The sequence below is a fragment of the Aythya fuligula genome, chromosome 4, assembly GCF_009819795.1.
Source record: "Aythya fuligula isolate bAytFul2 chromosome 4, bAytFul2.pri, whole genome shotgun sequence".
Classification (NCBI taxonomy): Eukaryota; Metazoa; Chordata; class Aves; order Anseriformes; family Anatidae; genus Aythya; species Aythya fuligula.
In genome coordinates, this window is record NC_045562.1 from 74,637,800 (window position 1) to 74,655,367 (window position 17,568).

Below are 17,568 nucleotides of genomic sequence, written 5' to 3' on the forward strand. Positions count from 1 at the left end.
CTTGTTTCTTCTCAGCTGGTCTGGATGTTGCTTGTGATGGTTCTCCAGAAGAGAACTGAGGAACCTGTCAAGCATTTGTAAAGGGTGAGGGGCAGTGGCTGGTGCATGCCAGCAGCCCAAGTAATTATTCAAGACCTCCCTTTTGGCAAAAGCTGAAGCCCCAGGACCTCCTGTCCTGTAGAAGACAAGCCTCCTCTGCATTTTCTTGACCAAGACTGAGAACGTCTTTAGTCAGCATCCCCTGTAACATATTTCTGATCTCCAGTTTAGATGGGCTTCTTTCAATAGGGCCATCATGCCTTACTGCAGATGTAATGGGGTGATAAAGTAGTAGAAGAAGGATTTCTGCCAGTTTCCAGGCAAATAAATAGTCTGAGGCCATCATAATCATGTCAATCTGCAGAAAATCCCTTGAACAAGGAAAAGAGGGCTTGTTAATTCCCTGATGGTGGCTGTGATTCTTTACATGTGTTGTACAGTTGGATTTTCCTTGCTTCCCCCTGCAGTGCCCTATCATTAGGGGAGTTCAGTACTGGTAAAGAACAGAGGGCTGGTTGTGCATGCCCTTCAATTTCTGCTGTCGGTGGTGGGGGAATATTTAAGGACACAGTTGTTTTTCTGCTCATAAAGAAGCTGTTCCTTCATACCAGGGGAGCATGCACACCAAAAATGAAAGCCACGGCATGTTTGATGCATCTGTATTTACGCTAAGCAACTCAGTTTTAGTCTTCTGTAGAGGGGAGCTTCACACCAAAGGAGTTTGGAGGGATTTTGCCATGTGCGTCGAGTGGCTAATTAATTTTTTTTAATTTATTATCACTTTTTGCAGGCCAAACACAATCCTCAGGCTTCGATTCAATCACTTTGCCACGGAGTGCAGTTGGGACCACTTGTATGTGTATGATGGAGACTCAATTTATGCTCCTTTACTGGCAGCTTTTAGGTAAGTTCATTTGGTAAGAAGCTGACTGTATGCAGTGGTATTTCTTTAACGTGGAGCCTGAATCAAATGTGGCTTTTAGCAGTATAAACATGTTCCAGTAACCTAAATATATAATACTGCCAATACAGCACATACAGTGTCCTTTTGTGCAGTCAGCAGCAGCATAAACAATTACGGAGTTGTTTTTGCTTTTACATGCTACAGTGTCGTAACGTGATGTGCTCACTGTACTATTTTTTTCATTTCCAAATCATTTTAGACACATTTATTGTCGTCTTGCTGAACTTGAGCTAATTTGGTATACAGGCTCTTTCTGAAGTAGAAAACTGCCTCATTTATCAAGCTTGACTATGATATAGGTTTAGTTTGTAGTCTGTGGGAGCTAAGTAATCAACGTCACAGCCATATAGTTTGTAAAGAACTGTGTGTAGCCTTACATACCCTACATTCAAAACTTTAAAACCCTTTGGAGCATGTTCAGAAACAACAGTGATGGGTCAGATAACCTTGTGAAAACATGTAAAAATGTCTGTTCTTCTGATGGATGACTGGTATTTGGCTCATCTGTCTGTGGTGAGAGACTAATTTGTCGATGCTGGTTAACAGTCGACATTTCACGAAGAGATCTAAATATAACATGTGCATTTATGTGCTTCGGTCTTTCAGCGACAGGCACCACCTTATGTTTTCTATTCTTTTAGCTGAAATTAGAAAAATAATTCCAAGCTGTGAATGGAAAAACTAATGGTTCCCTTTGGACTCTTTTTGTTCCAAGTGGCTCATCCACTATCTCCAGAATTAACCTTCTGCTGTGTTTCTTTTATTTTTGAAATGAATTTCCGAAAATGCTACATGTTTATTTTCAAGTCCTCATAATCTCTATGAGAAAAGATCAGCACAGGAGCAAAAAATGGAACAAGAAAATATAAATTGTTTTCTTTTGCTGGTCTTAAAGTGAACATACAGATTTGAAATGGTTTTGTAGTGAAAGAATGTGTTCTCTAAACCCCCAATCTATAATGTCAAAATGAATTGTTATGATAGTCTAACCCCATTTGAAGAAGAGGAAACTGTCTCTCTTCTCAAAAACCTGGAAGTACTTTTCTTGTATCATGGGCTGAATTGATATGCATAAAGGGGAAAGATGTCATCTTGACTCATTGTCGTTTTTCTCTAATCGAGGTAATTTTTAATACTCCGTTGAAAAGGTGAAATGATCATGATTTGTGCCTGCAGTTTCTTGTGTATTTTTCAAAAATTAAGAGGCTTTTTGAATTGAGGTTATAAATAGTTCATAGCATTAACAATAATGGTTCAGACTTTAAAATCATCTGTAAATCACTAGGAAGTCTGTGCCTGAGGACAAGCAAACGTGAGCTTAATACAATAACATTTTTGAGGTAGGAAAAAAAATCAATTATTTTTTTAATTGCTTCTTTAGATGACATTTGAGTTTCATCTTCATTAGTACTGTGCTGTGTTGTTCAGTAAACCAAGATCAAGAAATAGCAGATGCTTCTAATTTTGATGAAGTGCAAAAAAGGCATCTGTTGAAAAATACCTTCATTTGATCCAAAAATAAATGCACTGGAGTTTCTTGAGAGAAATGTTCATATTTTATCACTTTCTTGTCTGATGTTAAATTTTAATATTAACCAGAGCCATATTTCTCTCGTCACTATATTTTGCACCATGCCGGAGGATTTGCAAGATTGAGCTTTGTACCTTTGGGCACTGTAAACTTTCCGAGTTTGTTGATAAACACTGTAAATTCCTCTGTGGCTTCTCCAGAGCCTTTTTACCTCCCTGGCTTTGTACAGCAGTAGCTTGAGCCCTCACTTCCTTCACTGCTCTTCTCTTGTTTTCCTGACCTTCCGATTTTTACATATCTTTGTTAAAATATGCTATTTACCCTGGAGATCCTCAGCATCAGACTACAGAAAAATTTAAATTAATTTTATCAGTTTTAACCGGAAAAAAAAAAGTAATTTGTCTAATGCAAACGTTTACATAGTCTGAGAATCTGCATAAAATGTTCGCTAAACTCCTTGTACTCTGTGTCCCAGGGAGATCCAGTCCTATACATTCATTTTTTCTTTTATTGAGCAGAGTTAAAAATATTTTTGCTCGTTTATATTTGTGTTCATAGGCAACATGAGACTGTATAACTATGTTACTTTAAAAATGCAGCGAAGGAACGCGGAGGTAATAAAAATCCAGTGTGCTCATCTGCGCAGCGCAAAGAGATCCGAAGCGGATAAAATACACTCATCGCCTGTAAACTTCGTCGTCGTTTTTAACTCCGTGTTAAACATTTACTGGAGCTGTTCTTGGGCACGTCTTCAGTTCGTGCTGGTTATCGCAGGGTGTTTTTCCTCCTCAAAAAATGATATTATTTTGTAAGGCTGTGGCTCCGTGCTTCGTGAGGTGGCTCCAAAGCCCCTCGCAGGCCGCTCGGCACCACATGGCGGGTCGTGGTGGCAGCGGCCACCCCATGGTTGTTTGCTGAGCTGGCTTGAAAGCCCTCAGGAAAATGGGAAGAGCTCATCTTCCTCTGGCTAATTCCTGTGAATGTGGCACTTAGCTCGGATTTGGGACTGGGTGCAAAACATGGGGTGATTTGGGTTGGAGGGGCCCCTTGGAAGTCTCTGATCTCCCCAACCCAAAGCAAGGCTGGCTTGGGAGCTGGATCGGGCCCTTCCTCCAGTTCTTGTCCAGTGAAGTTGTGGGCAGCTCTTAGGGACAGATGTCCCTTCTCTGAGCCAGTGCTCCAGTGCTTACCCTCATGGGAAAAAATAATCTTTTCCTAATATCTAATCAGAATTTCCTGTCAACTTCTCTGTTGCCTCATGTCCTTTTGCTGTGAACCTCGTCTGGTGCTGCCTCCTCTGCTCATCTCCCCTTAGGTGGCTTCACCCCATCTTCAGCCTCCTGGCCTTAGGCCAAGCAAACCTCTCCCCTCCTGCCTCTCCTCACAGGTCGTGTGCTCGGCCCCCGGCCATCAGCTGGACTTGCTCCAGTTTGTGTTTCCTACTGGGAGCCTCCAACTGGAATCAGTGTGGTCTCATGAGAGCTCTTGGCTCCACTTTCCTCACCAAGTTAGACAGAAACTTCTTGTTCTGAACCTCGTGTCCTTCCCTGTGCAGGCACGTCGTATCTCCTCTGCCCTCCCTCTTTCTCCCGTTCCTATTTGCAGTGTGTTTTCCTTTTATTCCCTCAAACCCCGATTTCTTTGCCACAGGCACATGTAAATACTCGTGCTTTTCTTCTGCTTTATCGTCAGTGCCCTTCCTGAACTAAGCTGCAAGCCCTGCTTACACCTTGCGGTCAGCTTGGTTCCATTGATTAGAGCTAATGATCACCTCATCACGGCAGGGGGGTTGTGAATGAGGATTATTGATGCTGAGAAAGGTGCAAAACACTTTGAGTCAGTATTATTTGTGTTAGGGAGTATCCAGAGGCCTAACCAACTTAGGAAGAAGCAGTGCTTGTGGGCTGTGTGGATAGGCAGAGTGTGGGTGTCAATGCTTGGTGTGACAAAGGGACTGCTTAATGCTGGCATTTTGTTGCTCTCTCAGCTTCAAAACCTCCTCCAGGCCGAACAAGACAAGTGACCTCAGCTGCTCCTCACACATCTTCCTCTCCAGACCCTTCATCATCTTTGTGGCCCTCGTTTGGATGCTCTCTAACAGCTTCGTGTCCTTCTTATATTGTGGTGCCCAGACTGCACGCACTGCTCGAGGTGAGGCCGCACCAGTGCGGAGCAGAGCAGGATGATCCCTTCCCTTCACCATTTAGCAATACCTCCAAGTATTTAGTATTCCGCTCTACTTGCCTTCTTTGGATCCACAACACCTTTCAGGGTATTGACTGAAAAAAACCTGATACAAGTTGAAGAGGAAAGGTATTTGGGATTTGGCTAGAAATTTACCTCCAAATGATGTTCTCCTGTTTACATCGACTCCGCGAGGTTGCCAGTGAGCCAGCTGATGCTTTGAACGTGTGAGAATTAATCAATCAAAATATCTTTGTGGTGGGAAGTCAGATTTCTTAGAGAAATGTAAATGCGCTGTATCAGAACTGCTTCTGTTCACTAAACCTGTAAGCCCCTCAGAAAACATCAAATCAGTTTGACAAGGTGGACAAAGAGTTTCTCTTTCAAGGTTTTGAGAAGATAAATCCAGTAAGTTAAACTGAGATACGTGAGGAGTTTAGAACAGAAAGTTTCCTCATCCTCTGTTTCTTCTTTCTTTTCTCTTAAACTGTGATAGATATTGTGTTTTTTTTTTCCCTCCATTAATTCAAATATCCTGTACTGAGCTTCACAGGTATTAAATGATAACAGACTTCTTTGATTTTTATTTTTAAAGGGAAAAGCATTAGCACCTTGGCGAATATCCTGGAGAGAAAGATGATGGTTAGATATTAAAATCATTTTTTTAAACTTTAAAACTACTTCATTATTATGGCAAAAAAAAAAATGTTTTTGCTTTTGAGGCTTTTCAGCTCATGTTCTTTTGAAATTTGGCTTTTACAGTCACACTCACCACGTGGCGTCATCGCTAAAACTTATTGACAGGCTCCTGAGACAAACTTTAATACGTTTCCAACTTATTCTGCTGTTTCAGAGACGAAATGCAACACATAAGAATTGAATTTCTTAGGACAAGCCCTAATGCTCTGGTGGGCCCTGTGAGCAGGGCATGCCCTGTGCTGCTGCTGCAGCTTCTGCGTTTTTGCATATTGCAACAGGAGAAGATGGTTTCAAGAAAAAAAAAATACGGTGTTGCCAGATCTCAGTAATCAGATTTTTTCTAAGTATTACTGCAATTGCTTCGTTTCCTAAAAAAATGTCTGCTTTTGGGAGTCATCTTGTTGCACAAGAATGTTAGCTTTTCCTTTACGACAAGAAATCTGAGATGCTTCCTTATCCCTCCCCCGCTTTTCTTTTTGGCATTGATTTGTTTTTCATCTTTTGTAACTTCTATTTTGGGGTTGTTTATTGTTGTTTTTGCTCTTGTGAGTGTGGCTGACATGCACGGAGCGTTTTGTAATCAGGTGTGGTTTTGCACACTTGCACCCAGTTGACTCCCAGTACTCAACACTGAAGAGAAAAAGAATGATTTTGCACTGCATGTCAGTAGATGGGAAAGCCAATATATCACCAATGTTTTGGTGTCACCTTTATCCTTTTGCTTCTGTGTGATCTGGATTCTGCATTTCCCCCCTCTCCTTTCACAGCTCCATCTTTTCGACTGGTTTCTGTCGAGGCAGCCGCAGAGCTCTGTACACTTTTCATCTCTGCTGTGCTGGCAGGTTGTGTCTCAAGAGAAAAGGATGAACATGCGCTCCTTGTGATGCTTGCGTAGCAAATGATGGAAAAGTAATAGAGGAGATGTCGTTTTTTTAACTAATCCCCATTGCTACATGGTGCAGTGGGAAGAGAGCAAGGCGCAGTGCAGGTGATAGTGAAGTTGAGTGTCCTAGCGGTTGTTTTGACTGCCGCTGGCTCTACAAGTCCAGTGCACAAAATAGGAGTATTTCAGGGCAAAACGGGCTTGCCTTTCAACTTCTCAGAAGCCGGGTCATTGGGCAATTTAGCTGAGTAGGAGTATTTGTTTGCTTTGGAGTAGTGGTGATTGTGAAATGGTTGGAAAGCTTTTAAAACGAGAGAGGGATGGTGCGTTGTGCAATAGGCTAATCTTGGCCGAGTATGAGAGATTCTGGATTGTCGTTTAGAGGAAGTTGTCTGTAATCCATTATCATTCAGAGTCTGCCTGGAGGACTTTCTGTGGCAGATAATGCCAATATTCTGTGCGCTGGTTTCTTTAAAATGATGCTGTGCGCACTGATTTATGCACACTTTTCGAAGTTTGACCTTTGTGTTCGAGTACCTGATGGTTATTGTTATGTTCTGTTCTGTTCACTGCTTTCTCTGAACGAAATTACTTTAATCTAGCACTTAAATTTCATTAGGACTTTTAAAACTTGTACAGGTGGGATATCATCCCCTTAGGGTGTTTACACAGGAGTCGCACAAGTCATTGTGTTTGTTAGGAATCTTTCTCCACTACTCAATAGCTTCTATAAAACTTCCTGTGACGCTAAAATTGCTTTTCTTATCCAAGCCTGGCCACGTCTGTGTCTTGGTAAATGTCACTGGCACCCAGGGAAGGTCCCTCACGTTGTTTGTCCTCAGGAAAGCAGAAAAATACGGTAAGGAAGAGGGAGAGCTAACCCTGTGGAGGTACCTGCCTTCTGCCCAAGCAAATCCTAAAACAGAGATTTCTAAGAGAAAACGAACACCACTCCTGTGTTGGTCATTTTATCAGGGACAGTTATTTGGGGGGATTTTGTCCTTTTTCATCGCTGCTGTCCGTTCTGTCCTTTGGCTTGTGTTTGCTGCCGTTTTTCTCCCTGCTGCAGGCCGTCCAGCCGAATTGCCCAGTAATATCATCGATACATGCTGCAAGAATAAGACCAAAGAAGAATAAAACAGAACAAAGGAATTTTCTCCTTTGGTCCCCGAGCTGTAGTTTGCCTTACCCTGACTTACACTCAGATGTCTGTTTTCCTGCGGTGGAGGCGTACTGTCCGACGGTTTGCATTACAAAGGAAAGCTATATATGAACCAAACAGCAAAGAGAAGTTTATTAGGCTTTTTGTTCTTTGATGTTTCGGGAGGTGGTCTTTGGGGAGAGATGATCTTCAGATCAGAAGTCTCAAATTTCAGAACAAAACAGGCACCTCTTACGCACGGAGAAAAAAAAAGGCAGGGTGTTTTGCCTTTTAATCCCGTATCCTTGGGATCTGAAAGGGAAAAAATAATTGGCCTTCGCACACGGAAATATTTATTGAGCTACATATCTGCAAGTGTGCTGGAGCTGGTTAGCCAAAACACGAGGTGAGGTTCCTGTGTTTTTATGGCATGTTGGTGAAACGAAGCATGCCTTCTTGTCAGCAGCCTCTGAGTCGTGGCCGAAGGGCCGTTGGACAACTTGTACATTTACCCTCTCATAGGTAATGTTCATCTGTTGTTCGTGGTGCAAGCACCCCCTGTTTATAATAAAAGCTGATAAAGATCATGGGGTGTCTGTTATTCTCTCTCTATCATTGTAGCATATCATGGGGACAGAAAAATTGTGGCCACAAATAGTGCTTTACGGGTGATGTGCATGGGTTGCTGCCCATAGCTCTGAGCATCTTCCATAGGCGTAGAGATGCGTTTACCCCATCCTAGGAAGCTCTCTGTTCTGAACATGGCCAAAAAGAGGATAAAGAAGAGCTTTTAATGAGAAAAATTCTGCTTTTCCCTGCTGCCATGTGTGCTGCCTGCCTGCAGCCTGGCCTGCCGGGCTGTGCCCAGCCTTTTGGGCTCTGCTTTTAAGGCGTCAGCTTGGTCTTTTGTTCAAAACAGGACTCAGGCTGCTGGGGAAGAGGGTTCTGTGTCAGAAAAATAAGAGCTGGCTATTAATAGGTGGTAGTCAATGCGCTTTGCTTAGATAAAGGCTTAAAGGCATTCAATAGACTTCAGGTTCTGGGCTGTTCTCATGGCTTTTGTCTGAGGGAGGAACTGGCTTTGTTTTGTTGTTGTCAGGCTTCTATCAAAAGCAGAGTAAGCATTCCCTTTCAGATACTGACCGTCTTGTGCAATAGGCAAATAGCTTGTAGTTCATTTTTTTTCAAGAGACGTTCATTCCCCTTTTCAGTTTATTCAAGTATTTTGGCAAACCGTTGCATCAATCTGTGCCGTGCCCATTCTCGAGTAGAATCACAGAATCCTCTAGGCTGGAAAGGAGCTTCAAGATCCTGCCAGGCCAACCATCAGCCTGACATTTGGAGTCCCATCACTGATCCACGTCCCTCAGTGCCACGTCCACACATCTCTTGAATGCCTCCGGGGATGGAGACCCCACCGCTTCCCTGGGCAGCTCTTAATCATTTTCTCCGTGAAGGAATTCTTCCTGCTGTTCCATCTAAACCTTCCTGGTAAAATTCGAGACATTTCCTTGTGTCCTGTCACTTGGCATTATTTACCCGAGGTAAATAGTCTTGTCCTCTGTCCTCACCTTTGCTCGCTACCCCGTAAGAAGCTGGAGGAGCAGCACAGCCTGGCAGGCAGGTGGAGGCGATGGGTGGTGGCAATAAGGAAAGTGGCAGCCCTTTGGGTTAGAAAAGCCAACAAACGTGGATGTGACGGGTCGGACAGAGCTTTTAAAAATAGTGGGTGGCAAGAAGATGGTGAGGAAAGGGTGATTTTATTTTTTTTTTCATAGTGGAAGAGTCCAAGGGGTGCTGGTGGGAGATCAGGCAGCAGATGTAAAGCGAGCATAGGAAGTCCTCTCTCTCTCTCCCATTGCAGAGCTGAATTGTTGACCTCCCTGCTGCAGATGTTCCAGGTGAAAAGGGTATAAATGGTTGAGAAAGCAATTCCAAGCACAGATGAATGGTTTATTTAAATGTGCTGGCGTGGGTGCATTCTCCGGGTCAGAAAGTCCCTGAGCTGTGGCTTTCTGGAAGCTGGATAACTATGTGGCTAGGATGCTCTGTACTTGCTTCATTTGTTACAGTCTTTCCCAAGCATTTTCATCCTTCCTCACGGTCAGAGGAAGATACTGGGTTAGACAGACCTGTAATTTTGCCTGCTACAGCAGCTTTTATGCTTTTGTGACACGTTAATTTCTGTCTTGAAGCATGTCACCTTGTTTCGGGAACGGGACCTGTTTAAATTGTGGGAGAATAATACAAAGGGAATTAGTTTTTTGTAAGAATAGGAAAAGTGTGATTCCAGACAGCTTTAGGGTTGCTCAGGCTAAGAGCATTTAATGTACATTTACCTTTCAGAAGAGCCAAGCTGGTTACTTCAAGGCTTCCTATTTGCATTCCTTTCTTCAATCGTTCCTTCTTTTGGACCAAAATCACGCACACCAAGGGCAGTGGTAATGCTGTTTTCAGTGTCCCAAGGTTTGTCAGGACTCCTTAGCCACTGTTTTGCAGATCACGTGTAAGGGGGCTTCATTAACTGGTCCCTGTGGGATGTGGTTTTATCTTTCCGACAGGGTCTCGTGAGTTCTTAGGCCTGCGAGTTTGTGGCAGTTTTGAGTGTGAATACTCACAATGGTGAGACATTTTTCTTCTGAATATTTGAGAAGTTCTGCTGAAGAAAACCAGTCTGATAACGCTGCTCTGCAAAAATGAGGATTAATATACGCAAATCCATTATACTTCAAATAAATGCAAATAAATACCTTCACTTTCAATTATTTTATGTGCATACTGTGTTTACTATTGTTGCCTTGCTCCCTTTTATTTAATTTCCAATTTTTTTTTTCCTTTTTCAGCGGTCTTATTGTTCCTGAGAAAGATAGCAATGAAACCGTACCTGAAGTTGTAGCTACTTCTGGATATGCTCTTCTGCATTTCTTCAGTGATGCTGCCTATAATTTGACTGGCTTTAACATCACGTATAAGTAAGTAGTACCACTCCAGAGTGATTTTGGAGATTACATAAACGGTACAGGTTGAGTAAAAGGTTTCCTCCTTCCTCAGTCTTGTCTTGAAATAAGCAATTGCCATTGAAGTGTGTAATTATGAGTAGATACTTGAATTTAGATCGTCTACTGGACTCTTAGAGTGGCTAATGATGATAATGTGCTCAACATTAACTTCAGTTGTCAATTGTAAGCATGAGCAAATGCTTGCTCAAAAAGACATCACATTATTTATTTGATGTTACCAGATTTATGTGATCTTACTGAGTCAGAACTGACAGATTGTGTGCCTTTGTACATTCTGCAGAGATACTTCTGCACAAAAAAGCTTTTGCATAATTGTACGTGTTTCACTTGGGACACTGGACTGTATCTGTTGAGGATCCTCAAGCAATTTTCTTTGGGATGCTCCTATTTATTCAGTCCTTGGATTGAATTGCTTAGTCTGGCTTCTTATTCTGGAGTAGTGGTGGTGTGCTTTTTTGTTTCGTATTTGAAGTATTACAGGTGAGTGTTTTCTGTTCACAGACATATATTTTGTCCACGTATTTTTATAAATAATTTTAGTGTAAATTGGCTGCTTTTAAAAAGCTTAAGTTACTGAGTAAATGATCTCAGTGAGGAAATAGAAATATAAGATTTCTATCTTTAATATAAGATAGAAATTCGTGATTCTGGTGGGGATTGTGGGCTTTGAATTTTAAGCTCATACAGATACAAATCAGTTATGTGCTGCAGTAGGAGATTTTAACTGGGTGAAACTGGAAGAAGTTTCACCCCTGTCTTCAGGAAAATCGGCTGCAAAGTCCTTGATCACAATTGACTTCTTGCAAAATTTAAAGGTTTCATTAGAATGATGTGCTTAGTTTTGAAAGCAGTCTTGGTGCTTTTCTCCTTTTTAATCTCTTAAATTACACAGTCAATTGTTTGAAAAATGTGGGGCATCCAGAAGATGAGGAGCTTCTGCAAAGTGGCTGGAAACACAGCAGCTGAAGCAGTGGCATTTTGAAAGGATGGTTGATATCATAAACCATGACACCATCTACAGCCAGCTGTCAGTATTGCACTGTTGTGACACAGTTGAGAAATTCAAGAATAAGCTGCCCTTAAAAGTTCCTCTGTTACTTTTTAATGTCACTTTAACTCATGTCTTTCCTTTAACTCATCTCTTTTTTGATCATTTCAAGCAATCTTCAAGTACAGTTCTGTGTGTTTCTTTTTCTTCTGCGTGTTCTGGTCAATAGTTTTCCTCCTCATTTTTTTGAGGAGAGGAGATAAAAAGATGTCCTTATATTATTATTTTTTTTCCAGTTTATCAGTCTTTATATAGTTCCTACTGGAGATAGCTACTTGAGAAATACCTGTGGAATCGTGGTCTTGGAGCCAGTGACTCCACCTGTTGCATGACAGTGAGAATATTGGCTCGTAATCTCAGCCTTTGAATTATTCTGGTTAATAGACTGGAGGAAAAAAAAAAAGAGTGGAAAAGAATAAGGTCTCAGAATTTAGACCTTCAACAAGGATGCATCTAGTCTTGCCTCATGTTGCAAATCTTATAAAATCAGAAATGATTCAAAAGAGACTTATCCTTGGTTTGGGATTCATCTCAAGTGCTTGTTTGGCAAGCAGATCCTGAAATAGCATGCAGTTGTGAGTAGTTTAAGTGTAAATTACACAGACATCACAAAAGCCTCATGTGCTGATTACATTTTTCACTTAATATTGGCGATTTTGAGACAATTCATTTGCATTATAAATGGCTAAAACTTTTATTGATAATTTTTCAGAGCTGTTGCGTGTTTAACTCATGAAGTGAGGGCGTTCTGTAGATGACAGGTACAGAACTAATGCATGCAGGTTCATCACGTCAGATTCTAGATGAGCTGTTCGTGTTGGTTGGTATACTAAGAAACAGCTGAACTGCTGTATTAACTTTTCTTCAGCATCACTCTTGTGTTCCTTAATAAGAGATGCAGCTTGGGAGCCTGTTTCATTACTGACGAACCTTCTTTCTCTGATGTTTGCAGTTTCAATATGTGTCCCAATAATTGCTCCGGCCGAGGAGAGTGCAAGCTGAATAACAGCAGCAATGCTCTTGAATGTGAATGTGCCAAGTACTGGAAAGGAGAAGCCTGTGATATTCCCTACTGCGCAGACGATTGTGGGGCACCTGAGAGAGGGTACTGTGACTTCAATGATACTAAGACGTGTTTGTGCTCCGCAGGCTGGCAAGGTAAGTCTCTTGATTAATAAGGAGAAGCTCTTGTTAAAAGGATGCCTTTTCTGTAGGTGGTTCTTGGAAGCATTTGAGACCATTTTGCCCGACAAGTATTAGTACTTTAACTAGGAACAGAGTTAAACTTCCATCCAGCTTTTCATATCAACAGGTATCATCCAGTTTTCGTATCACTGGGAACAAATTTTTATTAAAGCAACTGTGCTACTGTACAAAGCAGCACCGATCTGTTGTGTGCCAGCATCAGATAAAAACTAAAACAAAAAAACAATAACACACAACCTTCAAACCTTGCTCCTTTGTACCTAAAGCTAAGTTGAGCGTGATATGATGGCAGTAGTTAACCTGTTCGAATGCATACAGTGCTTTATTCTCAGGTCCAGGTGTGCTTGTCAGCCACATCAGTCTTAGCAGCAGCTTGGACCAAACATACGTATTTTCTTTGCAAAGATAGAGTGATGCAGTAGAAACAGTCTCCTGTGAAATACCACCAGTGACAGCACGGACAACAACTTCTGCCACTGCTTAGCTATGCTGCAAAAACTTCCAGTGTGTTAGGCACTGCAGAAAGAACCCAGGCTGGCAAAATAAGTGTCCTAGAGAGGAGGCACCCAGTGCTGAGGTTAACACACCTGCTTCTCAGACAAAAGTAGCCACAGGTAACATACTTCAGGGTAATATACTTGTAATCAGCTGGAAGGCCACATCCCCTTGTGTGGGGCAGAGCCTCGTGATGCTTTTCTGGAGTCTGGTTGTGCATAAATCCACAGGAAAGGTGGATTTATATTTGCTGGATTCCTACCCTGCTGTTCTTTCTCCTCATCTTTCACTTAAGTATCAGGTTAGTATGTAGGCAAAACAAAGAGCCAAACAATGGAGACCAACAACAACAAATAAAAGCCCCAAAACAGACCACAACAGAATGAGGTGCAAGCTGCTCTCCTCCTCTTCCTGTTCTGAAGTTTTTTCCATCTAGAAATGTTTGCTAACCTTAGAAACTGGGAGTTTTTCAAGGCCATGTTCCAGACTGCTTCCCTGAACTGGAGATTATTGCTGATACGCAACAAGACCAAGCAGGTAGTGCCTCTTGCAGTCAAGATCGCAGCTCTGCTATGCAGTGATATGCTTCTATGATTACCTAAAGGCTGTCCTGATAAACCTCTTCCCTTCCCAAGGCCTGAGCCTCTTCAACGTGTCCTGTAGCAGCACTGTGTGTGTGGATGGGTGTCACTGAGAAGGGAGAGCTTCCATCCAGCTCTGTACTTCACTGAGGCCATGTGGTTTGCTGCTTCTGCTCTGCTGCAGAAGCCACAACACACAGCCCAGTTAGACTTTGTTCATCTTCAGGGAGCTGGAAGATCCAGGCTAGCTATTATGTGGTGGGCCTGTGCTGTTTTTTTTTGGTTGATGGGGATCTGAAGCATGGACAAAGTCTTGTGGGTCTTCTGCCTTGCATAGCTTTTCTGGCTGCCCCTTTCCTGTAGCTCCTACTGCCACCTGATGGGCAGGAGCTCCATGGGGAGCTGTGAAGGAAAGCCTGGCAGCAAAGTTAGTTTAAGAGCAGAAAAATATGGATAAAACATGAAACGAACAGTTTACAAAAGCAGCATTGGGAACAAAAAGAGAAAGATAGCAAGCAGCACTGTATGAGCTTTGTTTTTCTACAGCGTGCTGCTGAGCAACTCTCCTGAAGCTTCTGCAGGTTGTCCTGGGGCTTCTGAGTGAGAGCCTGGGGCAGGAAGAATAATGCTGGAAGAAGCCTTTGTAGTGTAGAGTGGGAAAGGGTCTGCACAACACCTCTCTAATCAGAGGGGTAGAGAGCAGAGAGGCTTGTCTGCTTTACTGGAACATGGGTTCATCTGGTCTGGAACTGCTTTATTTTTTTTTTTTTGTCTGAAACCTTTTTTTAGGCTTGAAGGATGTGGTTATGGTTGGGAGGTCTGTCCCGTGAGGTCCTTGCACACCAGATCCATCCCTGATGGCTACCGTGGGCAAGGAAATGGCGAGCAGAGCTTCCATCAACTACTTGGCCATGCACAATCTTCATCACCTGTGGTGCAGGATACTGACTTCTAGTTGAAATGCAGACTTTTGCCAGAAGGTTTAACTTCTAAAACTGTTTTTCCCAGGTCCTGGCTGTTCAATTCCTGTTCCCGCAAACCAGTCGTTTTGGACCCGGGAGGAATATTCTCTTCCAAAACTTCCTAGAGCATCTCACAAAGCCGTAATCCACGACAATAAAATGTGGATTGTTGGAGGCTATGTCTTCAATCATTCTGACTCTCAGAAGGTTTTAGCGTGAGTATAAGCCTGGATAACATACTTTAAGAACAACACAGACCTGTGAATTATTTTTAGAAAATGCTACCTGACGTGCTGTGCTTTCCCCTGTGCTCCATTTCCAAGGGGAAACAGCAATAATAAAAAACTTTGACTCACATTTGAGATGTGGGAAAATGCTGATAAGGGGTGCTAATTTTGGAAAAGAAAAATGTCAGGTTCCTAATAGTCAGTGAGTTTTTGGTTAACCTGCTTATGACAGCATTCAACTATTTACTGTATGTTTCTAGGCTAGCTTGTAAATTATATCTAGCCTTGTATTCACAGAGGGTAGTTCTGCTTCTGTGTTATTAGCCCTTCATTATATTGTGTCTGTGTGTCTCCAGAGTGTTTGACACCTCGATGGAGTCATACTGATTACTGTGGATGTGGAATGGGATCCCAACTGGGAGTGGCATTTTGGGATGATGACATTTATGGAACCTGTTTAGGAGATTTAGCCTTTACTAAGTTATAAAGCAAAAATTGTGTATCCTCCTTGAAATCCCCCATAAAAACACTTCAGGCTTCCTCTGGAGCTTGACAAAATTTTGGCATGCCTAAGCAAAAGCGAGTACAGGATTTTTTTTTCCAGGGTTACCTGCATACCTCACTTTCAGTGACCTGTGTGAAAGCTGTGCATTTAGTTAGTGGAAGTTGAAGAGGAGCTACAAATGTACACATACTTGTAGAACAGTTGCTGATTACATCCACAATTTACTCTTTCAAAGTCATGCCTGATTTTTCAACAGATACCCTGTGCCTTCATTAAATGCTTTCTCAGAGCTGATTTTATCTTATACAGCTCTAAGCCTGGCAAACATAGTTCATTCTTTTATCTAAGAAGCCAGAGGCCATTTTCAGGGCAGAGGGTTTATCTAATTTCAAGTTTACAGAAAAAAAATATGTTTGAATGACAAAGACATAATTAAAAATATCTTTTAAACACGGGCAGTTTTTTTATCAAGTTATTGGAACTTACCTGAGCTTAGAGCAACCTTTTCCTACCATTTTCAGTGCATCGTTTGGTGTAAGTTGTCATAGCTTAAGAGCAAATGCATTAGCTCTTGGCTCTTCTTGAGGAAGAAAAATCAGGGTAAAGCAAATCAATACGTGGATGTTGAGTAACAGAGCAGGCTTGACTGGATCTTTTTTTAGTCTGCATGCATGCTTTGTGTGCTCTGACATCTTGGTGGGACACTTGTTAAATAATTTCCAACGAATTCTGGAAAGAGCTAGCACTAAGTTTCTCAACTTGATAGCAACTTCTCTGAAAATCATTTCAATTTTTATTATACAGCTATGATCTTATTTCTGAAGAGTGGCTTCCCCTGAACAGCACTGTGAACTCAGTAGAGATGAGGTACGGTCATTCGCTGGCGATACATAAGGTGAGTTCAGTGCTGCACATTCATCATATAGCTCTGTTTTTCCCTTTTCTCCCCTACTCTGCTAACCCCTTTCCACAGATCAATCGTGCTTTGGGGGAAGCTTTTCTTCTTCAAAGGCTTGTGCATGGATATCCCAGTCTGTGTACTTGTACTCCAGGGAACCCTTGAACTGGTATCATAGGATTTCTATAGTGCATTTGCTTGCATGTTCCTCCTTTCCCTCTTTTCTCAGATTTTTTTAAGGCTGATTGAGGTCAGTGAGTTAATTATTTCCTTCTCACTGCCTGTGCTCGTAAGACATGCCTGATGACTGGAGTTTGCTGGAGTTCCTCTGGTTCCCCAGTTGCTTTTTGTGTAGCCCATGTAATTATTATGAGCGAGCTCCCATGGGTCCAGTAGGAAATCAGGGATTTTTGGAGCTGATCTACTTCTGCGACAGACCTATGAATCTGTTCTTCCAGCATCTGAAAGAAGAGGATTTGATTTTTCTTAAATCATTTCTCACCTGCCTGCATTACTGTGAGTGCAGGCCACGTGAGAGCAGAATGGCGAAGTCTTTGGCTTCCTGGTCTGTTTGAGAAGGAAGCGAGGTAATTATTTACTGATCTTTGGTCTTGGACTGTTAATTAGCTCATCACAGTGGAAGCTTATATTAAGCATAACTAAAAACACTTGAAAAACTCCACACAGCCCAGTTAACAAATAGATCACTCAACAAAACTCATAAAGATGGAAATCCCTAGCTGCAAGGGATCAATACACATTCTGTGAGTAACTTCACAAGTTGGGCACTTGTTAGTAGCTTCATAGTCAGTGACAGGTGGGGGTTCTCAGCAATTTCTCAAGAAAAGCCAACCCTAACAGAGAATTTCCCTTTCCAAGGTTACCTTCTTGTCAGCGAGAAGGCAGGGCTTCACTACACATATCAGGTATCTTGGAATGACTCAAAAATCCATGAAAGAAACACATGAATAAAACTAGATGGAGTTTTGGAGCTTAGCTCTTAATTAGGCAGGATTTTATTAATCATCCTGTATCCTCTCACCCTTCTTTCCAAAAGGTCCTATTTTTTTTGTCAATACATTTATTTGGGAGACAAAGCTTTCAGTGTGCAGACACAAGATTTTCCATCTTAACTGCCTTTCTTGCCAGCTATCTTTTGCATTTTGCATTTGCAAGCCATGGGAT

The 17,568-nt window shown here is 42.0% G+C and overlaps 1 protein-coding gene across 1 annotated transcript in view; it reads left to right on the top strand.

The window, feature by feature from the left end:
* The window catches only part of ATRN (attractin), a 145,076-nt gene that overhangs the window by 32,945 nt on the left and 94,563 nt on the right, over nt 1–17,568 (top strand). The window contains 5 exon segments of the mRNA XM_032186940.1: nt 830–943; nt 10,285–10,413; nt 12,462–12,667; nt 14,800–14,968; nt 16,290–16,380. Of these exon segments, the coding sequence (XP_032042831.1) occupies nt 830–943; nt 10,285–10,413; nt 12,462–12,667; nt 14,800–14,968; nt 16,290–16,380 (709 nt within the window).